An 18,231-nucleotide genomic window follows, 5' to 3' on the forward strand; every position below is an offset into this window, starting at 1 on the left:
GAGTTCAAATCCCAGCAACCACATGGTGGCTCACAACCACCTGTAATGGGATCTGATGCCCTCTTCTGGTGTGTCTGAAGACAGCTACAGTGTACTCAGATAAGTAAAATAAACAAATACTATAAAAAGAATGATTTTATAAGGTCATCTGCAAAGTTTGACTATGCTAGCACCACCCATATTGTAAGCAATACTGTTGCTAGAAGGCAATGGGCAAATTCCACCGAATTTCTAAGACAAAATTATTTTCAGCATGAAATTTGACATCAAGCCAAACTTTACAACTATGAAGACAAAATAAAATCAAGATTTATTCAGTCCAGAAAATTGCCTTTAAGCAGGGTATAACAATACACTAGTAAGCACTCAAGAGGCAGAAGAAGAATTGTGACTTTGAGACCAGCCTGGACTACATAGGAAGACCTTGTCTTAGGAATCCGAAAAAAGAAAAAAAAATGTTTTCTTCCATGTAATCCCTCATAGAAAATTATAGGGGAAATTCTTAAAAGAGGGAGACATAAAAAACACAAAATAGTAGATTCAGCCATTGACGAAGTCTCCTTGGATTGGCTTTGGAATCACTGTTAGTGGCTCATATGAAAGAAAATCTTCTATATTGTCTAGTATGCACTTGCGATGCCAGTGCTGTTCTTTAGGGATTTAACTTAGTTAGGGCCAGGCTATAAAGAGTGCTTGTTAAATTGCAAAACAGAAAACAGAACACTGGTGTTCCTCTCAGCACACAAAGATACAAGAGTCATACACACACACATTGGCTCAGGATGACTTTGAAGTGCTCTTCATGTCTCAGCCTCCCTAGAGCTCAGGACAGCTGCTGCAGAGCACTAAGTTTACTTACTGGGCTCAATGGTGTAAAAACATAACTACCAATAGGTGAGGGAAAGTCACAGAAAGAATATGTGGGCACTATTGACTTTCACAAAGTGACGACTTAAGATTATATTCAAAAACAGGAAAATAAAAGGGTTTGTATAAAAGTAATATAATTATCAAGCAGTACAAAGGAAGGGAGAGATGTAAGTGACCTTTTATCATATTTTTAGGACATTAGATGTCTTAAGCTTAGTAAATTATCAAAGGAAGTGCAAAACTAACTGCTTTTAAAATCTGTGCTGAGCAGTGCATAGTGGCACATGGCTTTAATACCCTGACTGAAAATGCAGAGGCAGGCAGATCTCAAGTTTGGGCCAGCCTGAATCATATAGTGAGTTGCAGGCCAGCCAGGGCCACAAAGAAGGACTATTTCTCATATATAAATAACTATGAAAACTTAGGTAACAGTGAAAAACACTGCTTTTTGCTCTAAGCTGTTCTGCCACTATCTTACTTGTTCCCCATGTGCATGGATTACTTTGATTTAGAAATAAAAACTTTAGGGAATAAAGAAATAGATCTGGGTCTAGAAAAACTGGCTCGGAAGTTAAGAGAGCTTGCTGGTCTTGGTAAGGATTGACTTTGATTCTCAGTACGCACATCAGGTGCCTCTCAACTGCTCGTAACTGCAGCTCTGGAAAACTCCAGTAGCACCTACACGCTTGCTCTTTCACCTGCACTTGTCACATGCATACATACAAAAGTCTTCAAAATAGAAAACTAAGTATTTCAGGCTCACAAAAGACTATTTTAGAATAAATAGATTTAAGTCATATTGCAAAGGACCTCGAATGTTAAGATGAAGCAGTGCATGAATTTGGGGGAACTTAGAGAGGTGTTTGAACAATCTGGTCATATAACTAGGAGCTGAATGCTTTTCAGAAAAATGTATCAAAAACGAACTAGACACAGGCAAGATGAGTTATTATGCATAATCATACTCATTTCATTTTTTTACATGAAAGAGTAAAAGGTTACATCTGCATGATACTATTGGCAATGGAAGAAGTAAGGCTGAAAGGTCTAGCAAGTACTCTACTTGATATGTAGCTGGTATTTCAGTATATATTTATTAACTGAAGTGATCAAAGGGAGCCTGCATTTTTAGTGATTTAATTGACCTGAGAGGAAAGGAAGGGTAACCATCAAAGATGAGAATAGTAACTGCTGTTTATTCTGAGATCCACTCCCTGATTGTAGCCTACACTGTAACAGTTACCCTTGATCCTGTTTGCTGGCTGCAGTCTGCTAAATACTTATTCAGGAGCTAGCTGTTCCTCCTTGTTTATGTTACATCCTTGTGAAAGGTATTGTAGTATGTATTTGTTGTGGACTATAAGATGCAAAAAATACTATAACAGAATTAAATCACATCCCACTTACCCAAGAAAAAATTATAAAAATGTATACTATTATAGAATATAGTGCTTTATGGCCATATGATTTAAGGACATAAATGATTCTATAGAATCTATAGAAAATAACTGATACATCCTAGAATCTAACCAGCAAACTTGGCCCCATGAGTCAAGTTTTATACTCCATTATTAGTCTTTAAAATGCAATATGATGACACTTTGGGTATGGAGAAGAAAGAGAACTTCTCTTATGTGTGTATAATTTATGAATCGATAAGCACACAAATACTGGTTCAATGATTATCATTTTGTTGTTAGGGGTGTGCTACTGAGTAAGTGAAGCAAGAAATAGATGACCAGTTAAAGCCAAGCATAGTGGCTTATGCCTATAAATGCAGAATTTAGGAGACTAAGACAAGTTCAAAGCCAACTTAAACTGATGGTGATACTCTGTTTCAAAAACAAAGACCACAAAGCCTAGGGGCATAAGTCTCTAGGTTCCTGCCATTATTCTTAGGTGTAAACCCACCAAGAACATCCATCAGCCTTAGAGGAGTGTCAGGGTATGGGCCTTGTTTGGAAGTTAGACAACTAGAATTGAGTCCTTAGTGTGCAGCATACTTACTGGCTGTGCTCTTTAGCGCTCATTAATCTCTTTAAACTTTAGACTGCAGAGTATTCAAAGCATTTTGCCTTTAAAAGATAAGCTAAATTTCTCATGGTGAATGGAGTCGGAGGTGGGGAACACATGAATTCTGAAATGCTTTTGCCTGATCAGGGAATTTACTCTGTATTATCGTCAGCCCTCAAAACATTAATTGAAAAAGTCAGAGGTTTGTCATGAAACAAGATAAAAATAAATATTTCTGTAATTTTCTTTTGCTTTTATTTATTTTTTATTATTTAAATGTTTTTTATTACGTATTTTCCTCAATTACATTTCCAATGCTATCCCAAAAGTCCCCCATACCCTCCCCCCCACTCCCCTACCCACCCATTCCCACTTTTTGGCTCTGGCATTCCCCTGTACTGGGGCATAAAGTATTTCTGTAATTTTATCTAGACCTTATTTATCACTTCTACATACTCATTTTTCTTTGGAAAGTTTTTTTTCTATTAATTTGTTCTCTTCCTGCTTTTCTTACTGTAACTGCTCAGAAAGAGGGTAACTCCTAAGAATCCGTTAATGCTTGGTTCAGCTCAAACACTTGACATAGAGCATTGTCATGAGAATTAAAGGGATACTGCTGGGAGGTTCCAAAATACATGAAGCCAGTGGGGAAATGTTATTGTTTCTAGAATTCTAAGATAGTCCAAAATGAGTAAGCTGCCAAGTAGTAGGCTAGCCTGTCAACTGTCCACTCCTCTGCCTTGGAGAGGAGAATGGAAAGGAAGCAAGTCCTTTCTCGCCTACCCCTGGAGCTGCTTTTTCTTTTTGCTGAACATTTCCAGAAGCTACATTATGGTATCTTGATGTAGTTTTCTGTTTTGTTGTTTTTGCTTTTTTGTTTTGGATTTTTCTTTTTCGAGAAATCTCTACTTAAATTATCAGTATTACTCTTGATTGGTATTAGTCGATGTTTCCGGTCCTGGAGTTGAACTTGGGGCCTCCCACCGGTTAAGCAAGTATTCTACCACTAAGGTTATTGCCACCCTTTTAAGTGTGTATGAGAAACTGCTAAGGAAACCTTTGAAGAAAAGATTATAATGCTAAAAATAATGAGACCGGATATAGTGAGTGCCTCTAATCTTGGTCCTCTGGGGGCTGAGGATCAGTAGGATCATGAGTTTGAGGCTAGCCTGGATTACATAGTGAGATTCTAGCTCCAAAAACAAAAGGATTTGTATAACACTTTTAGATTCTTCTGCCAGTACTTAAGCATGTAGAAAAAGCCACATTTATAGTCAATAGAATGGGAATGACAGTATTTATTTAACAGACTTGTACTTCTGGTTTTGTTGATATTTTTGTTGCTGTTTTTGTCTATAACACATAGTATTGTCTTGATTCATTTGTTCATCTCTACACAGATAGGTAATTGAAATTCAATGTATATGTTACCTATTTTCTAGTATCCACGTTAGACTTTAAAGAGCCTTTATAAAACTGAATGTGGTATTACATGCCTGTAATCCCAGCACTGGAAAAACTAAGGCAAAGGGATTGCCTACAAATTGGAGGCCAGCCTGATCTACATAATAAGACACTATCTCAAAATATCCTTCCTTCATCTGCCCAAAGAATTTTCAGTTTTATTGTGTAAAACATTCATCTTCATCCCATGATCCATATTTTCAAAGGTTAAATCTTTTTCTGACCATAGTTAATAACCCTGTGTCTCCTCTAAGGTCAGGAAGGAAACTTAGGAATTTCAAACCTAAAACTTCACTCTCCTTTCCCACTCCGCTTTAGTATGCTTGCTTGGCAGCTGTGTGAAGGATAGAACCATGTCCACTCCAGAACAGTTGTCAGTCCCTCTCCCCAACAAACATGTCTTTAATATATGGCATTTGTTCCACCTGATATACTCACACGCCAGACACAGTACAGTACTCTAATCTGCTATTTTCAAATGTTCTCACACACTTTTGTTGTTCAAAACTATCCTAATTATGTAAAATAGAAATAATGAAGACTTGCAAATAATTAGTGCTAGTATTGTGTAGAAGCTGATAGGACCTAATATTCTCCTAACATTTAACTTAAAAGTATAATTACTTGTATATTTTCTGTTTACTTGATAAGTCAGCAAAGAGTAGTTTTGTGTATTAATTCAAGGGATTCTTATATGCTATACTAAGTTAAGATTATTTGGTTCCTAATGAGAGTCATTCTGGGCTAACAATGGGTTGTCTCTATATTTACCTTAACAGGAAGAAGGCAGTATCAAAGAAATTGCAATCACACATCATGTGAAGGAAGGACATGAAAAGGCAGATCCTTCCCAGTTTGAACTTTTAAAAGTATTAGGGCAGGGATCATTTGGAAAGGTAAGTCATAGTTGTTTGCTATAAACAAAGTTTATAGAAATTCCATAGAAGTAGAAAGTAGAGTGCTAATCACACAAGGCTAGGGATAGAGGGAGGCTAGCTAATGGGTACCAACATTAGATACATAGAAGAAATAGGGTCTCATGTTCTATAGGACAGTAGCATGACTAGAGCTAACAACAATTCATTGTATTTTTTTAAAGATTTATTTATTTATTTATTTTATGTATATGAGTACACTGTAGCTGGACAGATGGTTGTGAGCCATCATGTGCCTGCTGGGAATTGAACTTAGGACCTCTGCTCACTCGGGCCCCGCTTGTTCCAGCCCAAAGATTTGTTTATTGTTATATCTAAGTACACTGTAGCTGTCTTTAAACATACCAGAAGAGGATGTCATGCCAGATGGTTGTGAGCCACCATGTGGTTGCTGGGATTTGAACTCCGGACCTTCGGAAGAACAGTCAGTGCTTTTAACTGCTGAGCCATTTCTCCAGCCCCATTATATGTTTTATTAGAAGAGAAGTTTGAAGCTTCTCAGCGCAAAAAGTTAACATTTGGAGAGCATAAGCTCTTACTGTGTAGCCCAGGCAGGTCTTCCTGCTTCAGTCTCCCAAGTCCTAAGGATTATAGGCATGTAACATGACAACTGGCTAACATGTTTAAAGATACAAAAACACTAATTACTCATATTTGGTCATTATACGTTGCATATATTTATCAAATTGCCACATTATGCCCCATAAATAGTTATGTATCCATTAAAATATACAAGATAGGTCTGGAGAGATGATTCAGTCATTAAGAATGTTTCATTTATGCTGTTAAATGAAACAGTCATCTATAGGATGGAACACAGGGCCCCCAATGGAGGAGCTAGAGAAAGCACCCAAGGAGCTAAAGGGGTCTGCAACCCTATAGGTGGAACAACAATATGAACCAATCAGTACCCCCAGAGCTCGTGTCTCTAGCTGCATATGTATCAAAAGATGGTCTAGTTGGCCATCACTGGGAAGAGAGGCCCCTTAGTCTTGCAAACTTTATATGCCTCAGTACAAGGGAATGCCAGGGCCAAGAAGTGGGAGTGGGTGGGTAGGGAAGCAGGGAGGGTATAGGGAACTTTCGGGATAGCATTTGAAATGTAAATAAAGAAAATATCTAATAAAATTAAAAAAATGTTTGCTGTTCTCACAGATAGTGTAGTCTGAACCCTCATCAAGGAAACTTCTAGAGAAATATACGTATGAATCCTAAAGAAATAGATAGCTCATAAAATTTAGATTTAAAAGTTACAAGCACGCCTGGCATAATGGCACATACCTGAGGATCTCTGAGTTCAGGAGCAGCCTGGGCTGCGTAGAGACTTCTAGTCAAAAAAACAAAAGAAAAAAGTTACAAGGAAAACAGAACCAGATATCATGAGCCTCTAATCCCAGCACTCAAGAAGAATCGTAGAGAATTTGAGGCCAACCTAAACTGCATAAGGTCCTATCTTAAAAGTTAAAAGGAACTGAATGCAAATTTAAAAGATGTTCAGATTTAAAAGTTTATGTCTTGGGTTGGTAATCCCAGCAACGAAGAAGATGAAAAGGGATGGTTGGCATGTGTTTGAAGCCAGCCTTGGCTATATAGGCGAATCCAAGGCCAACTTAGACTAAAGTGAGAGCCTTTCTCCAAAAAGAGAAGAATTTTTAGAATTCGTGGATGTTTTATTACATTGTAAAACAAATATTTTATGAAATGCTACCAGTCTTTTTACCAGCAACATTTTCTTTTATATTTTTTACTAAGTATAGAAAAGATGAATAGTTATTCAGAACTGCAGTAGAAACCTTAGTAAATTGGCAGTGTTCATACTCACTTTATCTTTTAAGACTGCCCTTTATTGTCACCCTACTGGGGTAGGTGTCTGAGCAGATTGGTTGTTTTTGTTTTATGTCAATAGGGAGGTTGAGCTTAGGGCTTCAGGGCACGATGAGCAAGCACACTATTGCTAAACTGCATTCCCAGCTCTCTTGTTTTTTAAATAATTAAAAATGACAAGCTATCCCCTTTATATAGTCTCCTCTTTTTGTTTTTATTGTTGCCGTTATTCTTTTAAGACAGGGTCTCCCTCTAGCACACACTAGCCTTGAACTCCCAACAGCGTTCCTGCCTTCACTTCCCATGATGCTACCACTTGAGATTTTTCTAGACAGAGTCTCAGCAGGAAAAAAAAAGATATTCTGAGATTGCACACAACACTGGCAGTGCAGTTCTTCCTTAGCACCTCCATCTTAATAAAACGCTGGAAAATGTCATGGTCTGTAAGCATCAAAATGGCACTAGCAGATCTTGCTTGTATATTTTATTGAAACTGTTTAGTAGCTATTTGCTAATATAGATCATGTGTTATGGTTGTTTAACCACTTTTAAACATAGAGCATACTTTTAATCTAAATACAGACTCAATGGACAGCAGGATATAATGTTATAATTTTAAACCCTAGGTCAGCCAGACTGAACTGATTTTTTTCTTCTACTTATCACTACGTTACTTAATCTCCTGGAGCCCTGTTTCCCTGTTCTAGCATGTCATTAGATATGCAAGTTCATTGATGTTGCATTCTAACCTGTCATCTCTTTGTACCACTCGCTAATTGGTTTTATCTGTGCTCCTGTATTAATTGTAACTCATATGCTGCTGACATCACAGATTTATATTCCCAACCTAAGTTTCTTCTCCAAGCGCTGAACTCTTTCCATAGCTGCTCCTCACCCCCACTTATGTCTCAAAGGTGTTTTATTTTATGCTTGGCGTGTTTAAGACCAAACTCATAATCTTTCCTTACCCCCAAACCTATCCTAGTTCAGTTTTTCTCTGTCACTATGAATGGCATCCAGTTAAACAAGCCAGAAACCAAAGAGGCATTCTTAGCATCTTTTCAAGCCTGCTCCTGCCTCCCTTTCCTTCTCCACCCCCAATCCCTGCCATGTCTTACACCACCCCAGCCAGTATGATCTGTCACCAGATCCTGTTGAGTTAGTAGATAATTTGGGAATCATATGATCCTATCCTCCATTGCCACCTCTCTAGGATATGCTGCCTCTACCTTCCCCTGGTCTAGTCAAAAAGTATTATAGAGTAGCTTCCAAAAAACTGTAACCTCAATTGTGTCCATGAGAACCAGCATGAACTAATATTGTACCCTTTAACTCCTCAGCCGCCTTGCTTTGTTTTCATGATAAAGACGGTTTCTTACAATTGCAGAGGAGCTCCTTAGTCTGACCCCTAGCCAGCTCTAAAGCACCAGTTTTTATACTTTTCAGCTGTGTTCTGACCCCACTGGCCTTTAGTTTGGGCCTAAGCTTTCTTCACCTGGTTGGCTCTGGAAGCTGTGATCAGAGAAGATGTCCCTACTACCCTACCGTCATTCTCCCTTGTGATACCCTCAAAGAACTTTCGAGACCTCTCCTCTTTGACACTTACTGCAGTTGCACTTACTCATTTGCAAAATTGCTCATTGGGTATCTCTCCCACTAGCCTAGAGGTTCCATGAGTAGCACTATGCCTAACGTCTAATTCTGAAAAACATTAATGAGTCATAGTGCTGACCTCACGGGAATATGGTGAGAATTAAATTATATAAGGCCAGACACATAATATCTGGCATTAACCGCATTGCCATACTGTTCAACAAACCAAATAGATGAGTTTATTTTTATACATTAGGTTTCAGCAAACATAATATTTAAGTTCCAAGGAATTCGAATGCTTCTCCCTTTATTTCTGTAAAAGTACTTTAAATGCCTCACTATAAATAGCAAACATTAAAATAGGGTGTCTTCTTTCTTACTCATCCTTAAAGGCCAGTGTAAACCGAGGAAACAGGATGACCTGTCAGAGCCTATAATAGCTGCGTGGGCAAGTGAGGACTCCTGCTGCTCTCACTGAGCTTGGAGGCTCGCTGGCTTAAGGAAACAGTTAAAGAATTCCTTGAGCAGGAACCCAGAACTGGGTATCTGACGTGGATCTAGTTCCACTGTGACGCCAGGCGAATGGTTTGACTTCTCTAAGCCCTGATTTGGGCATAAAACTGGCATTGTTTAGTAGGCCTACTTCCCCAGATTGTCATGCTGCCGCACTGCAGATGCTTTTGACGGCATTGTGGAAGTTCAGAAGTGCTAAAAGTAATTAAGAAGGTACTTTCAAAGAACTGCAACAAGTTTAGAAGCCGTACGAAATTTCCTTTTAGAATGGAATAAAGACATTGTTAGGGCAATCTCCTAATTAAATTTACCCAATTAGAATATATTTTTATTCATGGTTATTACTAACATCTGATTGCCTTTCACATTTGAACACAGTCTACCTTAGAACCACCCTTATTAAAAAATGCTTTTCTCCTCCTAGATCGGCTCCCCATAATTGACTAAAAGAGCTGTTAGGTGGGGCTTAGTGCTGGCAGAGAGAACTCAGTACAAGAGATCACATTCTGCCTCTGCGGGGCCGAGGTCACATGTGGTGCTTTTCATTTGATTTCATTACTCATTGCCTTTGTACTGTTTTGCAAAATGATAAAATTTTACCTTGCCTGAGAATCACGTAGATAAATAATTTTGAGATTCCTGGTTAATCACATTGAGTGTAAGTCAGATCAGTGAAAGCTGCCTCTAAGCTTAAATCTTGATTGTAATTACTTCTCTTCTTCCCACCTGTAGCAGCTCAAGAACACTGCTCTTAGTCAGCCATGGTGGCGGCTCACATCTGGAATTCCCAGCAATTGGGAAGCTGAGGCTGGCACATTATTCTGAGTTCTACACCAGCCAGGGTTATATGGAGTAAGACCCAATCTCAAAAAGCAAAACAACACAAAAAGAGGAACACTGCTTGATTTGAAAGAATAAGTAGAGAAAATAGGTTAAAATTCAGGTTCAGAAGCTGGAGAAATGACTCAGCCCTTGCTACACAGGCATTAAGGACCACAGTTCAAATCCAAAGCACCAATGTAAAAGACGGAGCGTGGCCCTGTGCATCTGTGACCACAGCACTAGGAAGGGCAGACACAGGAAAGTCACTAGCGCTTACTGGCTTCTGTCTCAGAGGAATTAGGTGGAGAATGATAGAACAGAACACCCAGCTTTCTGTTTATGATCTTTATCATATACTACATGTACACATGCAAGCGCACACTAAATTTCAGGTCTATTTTGCAGGTCTCTTTAATGCTTATTGGAAAAAATCAAGAATGTAATAGTCAAAATGATTATGATGTGTTGATAGTGTTTGAATCAACCATATTACAGAATAACTGAGCTATTGAAAGCACATGTTATTTATTTTGCTTAAACCCTACACTCTTTCAAAATATCTTCAAATATACAGAAATTGAAGATGCTAAATAATGATCCTAGGCTTCGTTTTTCATATTTTGATGTATATGATGATTTGCTGGTTAAAACGCAAAAAGGTAGCGTTTTATTAAATATTTGTCTAGTATTCTTCATTAACAATGTTTTAAATTACTCTTTCTCTAGCAGTGACATAGATGTGTGTATACTTTTCATACACAGAAAAGACTCTTTATCTGTGAATAATTGTGTCAACAGAAGTTTGTCACAAAATGCCCCAGTGTAAGAATTTTGATAGGGGCAATTCAGAAGGGCCCACCCCTCCCTGAGGATTCATAGACAGGTGATGTTTGCTCAGGAAGGGAGGCAATTTTTTTTTAGTAGCATAGCCACTGGTAAGTTGTCCATGCTGCCATGAGCAACCCTAATTAACCTCATTGGCTCACCATAAAAAGACATGAAAATAGACAACTTAGGAAGGAGACGATGGCAAGAAGGTAATGGAGAAGGTGAATGTGATTTTTTAAAAAACTAAAGAAGCAAGAAATTGTGATGTAGGACTGGGGCTGTAGCTCAGTAGGAGAGTGTTTGCCTAGTTTGAATGAGACCTTAAGTTACAACCCTAGCATCCGGAAAAATTGAGGCACTCAGGAGAATTTGGTTTTGATAAAGCAGAGCCGACATTTCCTGTGGTATACTTTGAATGTGTGGAGTATTCTCTAGCTGCTATATTCATAGTAGAGTTAGTTGTCATACTGTGTATATTACATGCTCCTTGGAAACTAGCAAACGACAAAATGAAAAAGAAAACAACTATCCTCTTACAATGAAATATCACTATATAACCACTGTTTGAAACTTCAATATTTTGGACAAAATACATGTATAATATAGTACAGCATATATGTGTGTATATATGTGTGTGAATATATAAATGGAGTCTTGGCTGTAATAAAGGAATTTGGTTTGTAATTCTTTGTAATGTTTATTTTCTGTCATTTAAATACAGGTTTTCTTAGTTAAAAAAATCTCAGGCTCTGATGCTAGACAGCTTTATGCCATGAAAGTATTAAAGAAGGCCACGCTGAAAGGTAAGTGCTGCCACTATTTACCATGTTCATGTAACCTAACCAAACTGACGGTCTCAGAACTCACGGGGCCCTGAGGCTACCTACTAACATTCTGAATTGGCTCTTGTAAATGCTTTAAGTTTAGACTGGCTTTTAGTGACTTTTTCCTACCGGACTAAGAGTCATATTACTGTTAAGAGCAGGACTTGCCATGTTAGAATGGAAGGACTATGAGTTCATCTTGGGCTTTAGGCAAGTAGAAGTTGAAAAGATTAAAACTGGGTTTGACAGTACAGGGGAACGCCAGGGCCAAGAAGTGGGAGTGGGTGGGTAGGGGAGCAGGGTGCAGGGAGGGTATAGGGAACTTTCAGGATAGCATTTGAAATGTAAATAAAGAAAATATCTGCCCATGGCAAAAAAAAAAAAAAGAAAACTGCGTTTGATTCATTTTCAAATAATTAGTTTAATATTTTTGGAAAATATGCTAATTACCTAGATGCAAAATAGCTTTAATTTTTTTAGTATTTTGTCATCCTGACCTCTGGTCTCCAAACAAGTTTTGGAATCTGATTTTTTTTTTTTATAAAACTGTAATGTAAGACATGAGTTTGGTAGGTAAAGAGACATTTCAAAGAGATACACATTTAGACTTTCAATACTAAAGTCTTCCTTTTATTCACTAGTACTATTTACTTTTCAACATCTCTAGTTTCTAAATAGTTGAGCTATTGATTCCTAATGCTGGGGGGGGTCTCTTAAATAATCATATAATTCATAAAGCATTAAAATAGCCAAGAAAATGTCTGTATTGATCATTTATTATTTCTGGTGTTCCCAGTCATTCAGTGTAGATATAATGCCAAGAAATTTCACCATTTCTAGAAAAGATCATTTTCCTTTGCTTTCATTTTCTTGTTCTTTTTCCTGAATACATTTCCTGTCCTATATATACTTTACTTCTGTGGCGTTACCTCTTACTTGATTCTTGCTAGAACTAGGTACCCAAAGTTTTCAGCATCCTAACTTTTTTCCTTTTTTAAAAAATTGGATATTTTATTTATTTGCATTTCAAATGTTATCACCTTTCCCCGTTTCCCCTCTGCAAACTCCCTATTCTATCCCCCCTTTACCCTGCTTCTAGGAGGGTGCTACCCCACCCACCTATCCACTCCCGCCTCCCCACCCTAGCATTCCTCTACACTGGGGCATCAAGCCTTCACAGGACCAAGGGCCTACCTCCCGTTGATGTCCAACAAGGCAAGGCCATCCTCTGCTACATATGCAGCTGGAGCCCCTTCAGCTCCTTCAGTCTTCCTGTAACTCCTCCATTGGGGTCCCTGCAGCATCCTAACTTTTAATTCCTGCCTTTGAAACTTTATACTCCTGAGTCCCATGTCATGAATTCACATAGGTGGAACTCTGACAGTTGGTTCACAAAAGCAAGAGAAGATTCTTGTTCTTATAGCTAACAAGATTATGTTGTATATAGTATTTGAAGGAACTTATAAAACTGGAAAGGTAAGATACTTAAAAAGAAAATAAATCCCTAAGTCCTAGGAGAGAAAGCTATTGGTCACGTACCCCTTTATCTTTACCTTTCTAATTGATTAGCTCAGCATCCACATTCCACTTGATTTGTCCTTAAAACTTCACAAAATGATGCAAAGGTTTGCTTGAAAAACATACCTTCAAGAATATTTTAGAAAAGAAAAATGAGAAAGGAACAGTTCTGTCCAATATTAAAGCTTATTTACAACAGTGATAATTTGGAAAAATAATCTAAGTAAAAATACTAAAATATATATTAAATTTCATTATATCTGTCACAAATATTGAGTACCTGCTATTCTGTATGCTAAAGCCAGTAAGTACAACAATGGGAAATGGAAATAATGGTTTCACAAGTTATTTTTAAATATCTGAAAAACCATTAGTCTAGATTCTTAATCTTACATGATAACAGAGTTCATCCTATCTAAATTTCATAATCATTTAACATAAAAAATCAGGAGAAAGCTTTCAAATTTTAACAAGCAAGTTGACAATAAAAACTGTTAGGAACTGCAGAGAGGACTCAGTGGTTAAGATTAGTAGCTACCCTTGCCTGCCGAGGATCCGGGCTCTTTTCCCACCACCGGCATGGTGGCTCACAAGGAGTTTAACTCCAGTCTGAGGAGATCTGATACTCTTTCTAGTCTCCTCAGATATCAGGCATGCATGTGGTACCCGGACAGATATACAAAATTTTGCTGTGCGCTTAAATATCCTAAATATTTTTAATTAACCTTTTATATAATGCAAAATAGTTTGAATGGGGAATAGAAAAAATTAGGCCTCAAATATTGTATTAATGTATGAAGTTGAGGTACTGGGGTGATGGATTAGTTTGTAAACACTTACTGGGAAAATGTAAGGACCCAAGTTGGGATCCCAGCACCTACACAAAAGCCCAGTATGACCACCTGCATGCCTGTAACCTCAGCAGTTCGTGGCAGAGAATGGAGACTATGTGGAGTTCAGTAGCTATAGGTTCAGTGAGAGTTCCCATTTGAAAGTAATAAGGCAGAGAGTGGTAGAGCAGGACACCTGAAATCCTCCTCTGGCCTACAGATATGCATAGGCACACACAGCACACATACATATATCATAGATACACGCTCTTACACAGAAAAGTACATATACAGTTGTCTAAGGTGCTCCTACTTGCTAAATCTGGGATAGTTTGACTACTACAATAATACTAGTAATAGTTAAAGATAATCTGTAGTTAATCCATAAATTAATGAAGAAAGGAAATCTCTTGTAGTACAATTGCAATTAGTCCATGTAAAACTAATGGCAAAGGTAGTTGATAAGGCATACTATTACAGCCTAAGTAGAGAACTTTGAGTAAAAGTTGCTGAAGAAGATAAATCTTTTAAGGAGGGGCTGGAGAGCGCGGGTTCAGTGGTTAAACATGCTGTCTGCTCTTCCAGAGGACCCAGGTTCAATTCCCAGCACCTAACATGGTGGCTCCCAACCATCTGTAAATCCAGTCCCAGACGGTCTGCTGCCCTCTTCTGACCTTTGTGGGCACTAAACTCATGCAAGTGATGCAGAGACATACAAGCAGACAGAAGACCCAAACACATTAAAAAACAATAAAATACTATTTTTTAAATTTTTGAGGAAATGATTTAGTGGCCTAAAATGGAAATGCACATTAAATAATATGCATATGTATATGCATACCAAATAATAATGAGTTATTTCATATGATAGCAGCATCATTAGAAAGCAGTTTTGCAATAAGTACAGTTATTACCGCTGCTGAATTAACCTGAGGAAATAGCATCACAAAATGAGTTCCTGTATTGAAAATTCACAGAAACGTTTATAGTTATAGATATTGAAAAGTGAATGTTTGGGAAATAGACATGTCATGTTTGATAGAAGGTATGATTAGAATAAATGGTGCTGAGCACTTGCTGCTCTTCCGAGAAGCTGGATTCATTTCCTAGGATCCCCAAGACAGCTCAGCTGTCTGTAACTCGAGTTCCGAGGGATTCCACTGCCCTCTTCTGGCCTCCGTAAGAACTGCATGAACGTAGGACATGGCCATGCAGGCAAACCACTCATACACATAAAATGTTTTTCAGTTCTTTGTATGTAAGCAACTTTTCCTCTCCAGAAGTCCATAGGTAAAATCTTCTTTATCCTTGTGTCTCGAAATTTATGGAGTATCTTTCTATGTGTAGTGTGAAATTTCATCATACCGTATGTGGGGTGTTTCCTTTGAAACTAGGAACTCATATATTCTAGTTTTGTGGAAGTTTTTTTGTTATGTATTCTTTCTTTTGTAACACATAGTCTTTGTGTATGTTGTGCTTCCTGGATGGTTTCCTTTTTTTGTGATACTTATTCCTTTTATTTCTCATATACCAGATCATAATATAAACCCTTAATTCTATATTCATTACAATGGTTCTCTTCATTGTACTCTGATGTTTTAATATACTTCATTCATGATCATTATGAGCAATAAAAAGCAATAATTACATTATTTCAAAAGAAAACAGAATATGTTATAAGGGCAATGTAAAATGTTCTCTGCCCATGTCTTCAGGACCATGTAAGACCTTTCCTGACAATGAGTTAAGATCTTCGTGAATAAGTTTGAAGATGCAGAATGCCTGAAATATACTGTAGAATGGGGAATCTTCCTTATAGAACAAATTGCATGGCATTCTTATATTTGATTTTTAGATTCTAGAGGACAGAATATTAAATAGAATTATCCAGACACAGTGTGTGGTTTGAATATTCTTGGCAGATGGGAATGCAATAGGTGTGGTCTTGTTGGAGAAAGTGTGTCACTGTGTACATGGGGTTTGAAGTCTCTCTATGTCTAGTGCTGAGGACATCCTCCTCTTGGCTGTCTCTGGATCAAGATCAAGAACTCTTAGCTCTGACAGCACTATGTCTGCCTGCACATTGCACCAGAGATACAATAGACTAAAACTCTGAAGTAAGGCAACCCCAATTAAATATATCCCTAAAGGGGAATATTTATAAGAGTTGCCTTTGTCATGCTGTCTCTTCACAATAATAAAGCCTGAAGTATTACACTCAGAAAGGCAAATACGAAAATACAAACAACCTCACCATGTGAAGAGACATGTGACACAATGTCATTGAAAGAATCCAAGGATATGTGTGTATTTATATATATTTGTGTGTGTGTTTGTGTGTGTTTATAAATGTGACATAACTTTCTTTACAGATCAATACAGCTAATAAATCAAAATACCAAAATACTATCTCATATGCCCCATATACTATGATAGTCAATGTCCTAGATTTCATTCACTTTCTTTTTTTTTCCTTTTTTTTAAAATCGGTATTTTCCTCATTTACATTTTCAATGCTATCCCAAAGGTCCCCCATACCCACCCCCCCCCAATCCCCTACCCACCCACTCCCCCTTTTTGGCCCTGGCGTTCCCCTGTACTGGGGCATATAAAGTTTGCAAGTCCAATGGGCCTCTCTTTGCAGTGATGGCCGACTAGGCCATCTTTTGATACATATGCAGCTAAAGACAAGAGCTCCCGGGTACTGGTTAGTTCATATTGTTGTTCCACCTATAGGGTTGCAGTTCCCTTTAGCTCCTTGGGTAATTTCTCTAGCTCCTCCATTGGGAGCCCTGTGATCTATCCAATAGCTGACTGTGAGCATCCACTTCTGTGTTTGCTAGGCCCCGGCATAGTCTCACAAGAGAGAGCTATAACTGGGTCCTTTCAGCGAAATCTTGCTAGTGTATGCAATGGTGTTAGCATTTGGAAGCTGATTATGGGATGGATCCCTGCATATGGCAATCACTAGATGGTCCATCCTTTCGTCACAGCTCCAAATTTTGTCTCTGTAACTCCTTCTATGTGTGTTTTGTTCCCATTTCTAAGAAAGGGTAAAGTATCCACACTTTGGTCTTCGTTCTTCTTGAATTTCATGTGTTTGGCAAGTTGTATCTTATATCTTGGGTATCCTAAGTTTCTGGGCTATTATCCACTTATCAGTGAGTACATATTGTGCGAGTTCCTTTGTGATTGGGTTACTTCACTCAGGATGATACCCTCCAGGTCCATCCTGGATGGTTTCCTAAGTTTTATTAATTTTATCCTTTCTGGGATTTTGGCTTTTGTTTTGTTTTGATGTTTAATTTGATTCTGTTTTCTAAGAAATTTCAGGCAAAACTTACGTTAATTGTTCCAAACTAAAAGTAATTCAAACATGCCAAAGAGAATACTTAATGTACTTTTTTTTGTTTTGTTTGGTTTGGTTTTTTTTCGAGACAGTGTTTCTCTGTGTAGCCCTGGCTGTCCTGGAGCTCACTCTGTAGACCAGGCTGGCCTCAAACTCAGAAATCCTCCTGCCTCCACCTCCCAAGTGCTGGGATTAAAGGCATGTGCCATTTTAAGTGAAAAGTGGACATGAGAACACACTCAAAGAACTTTATTATTTCTTTTTATTTATCTTTTACTAGGCCTAATGTGTAAATTGGAATTTTTCATAGATCTGTATCTGTTTGGTTGGTATTTCAGTGATGATAGGCACCCGTGAAGAGTCTCAAAATGTAGACCTTATATCTAAGAGCTTGATACTATTATTTTCCTAATAATGTCCTTTTGATGGGGCTCTAGGAATAAGTAACTCATGTTTACTGAGAAGTCTTTTTCCATTTCAAAGTTTCTACTAATACACTGAGTGGGATCAACTAGAAGTTAATGACATCAGATCAGTTTAATGGGGAATTAGATTGGTCTGTTAGCCTAAAAGAGTTTATACATCATTACTTAAAACAGTTTTCTATATATAGTCCTAGAAATACAAACAGCATTTTTTATTCACTCTCATATTCAAGTCAAAGAGATTTAAATCTAATAACTGTTAGAGAAATTTCACTTTGCCATCTTGAATATGCATTAACACTTTAGAAGTTATCTGATTAAAAATACTGTGTGTTCTGGACACTATTTGGGAAGAGGAAGGGACAAAAGAGGGTAATAGAGTAATGAACATAATAAAAATATGTTACGTGTATAAAGTGTCAT

At 37.7% G+C, this 18,231-nt stretch overlaps 1 protein-coding gene across 11 annotated transcripts in view; it reads left to right on the top strand.

Annotated features, from left to right (window-relative positions):
* Rps6ka3 (ribosomal protein S6 kinase polypeptide 3) overlaps nt 1-18,231 on the top strand; it is a 112,580-nt gene that overhangs the window by 50,673 nt on the left and 43,676 nt on the right. For all 11 annotated transcript variants that reach the window (XM_017318355.2, XM_030251196.1, XM_030251198.1 and 8 more), the window contains 2 exons: nt 5,127-5,243; nt 11,584-11,665. In XM_017318355.2, coding sequence (XP_017173844.1) covers nt 5,127-5,243; nt 11,584-11,665 — 199 coding nt within the window. The remainder of the gene's footprint in view (nt 1-5,126; nt 5,244-11,583; nt 11,666-18,231) is intronic.

Source organism: Mus musculus, chromosome X, assembly GCF_000001635.26.
Source record: "Mus musculus strain C57BL/6J chromosome X, GRCm38.p6 C57BL/6J".
NCBI classification, from domain to species: Eukaryota; Metazoa; Chordata; class Mammalia; order Rodentia; family Muridae; genus Mus; species Mus musculus.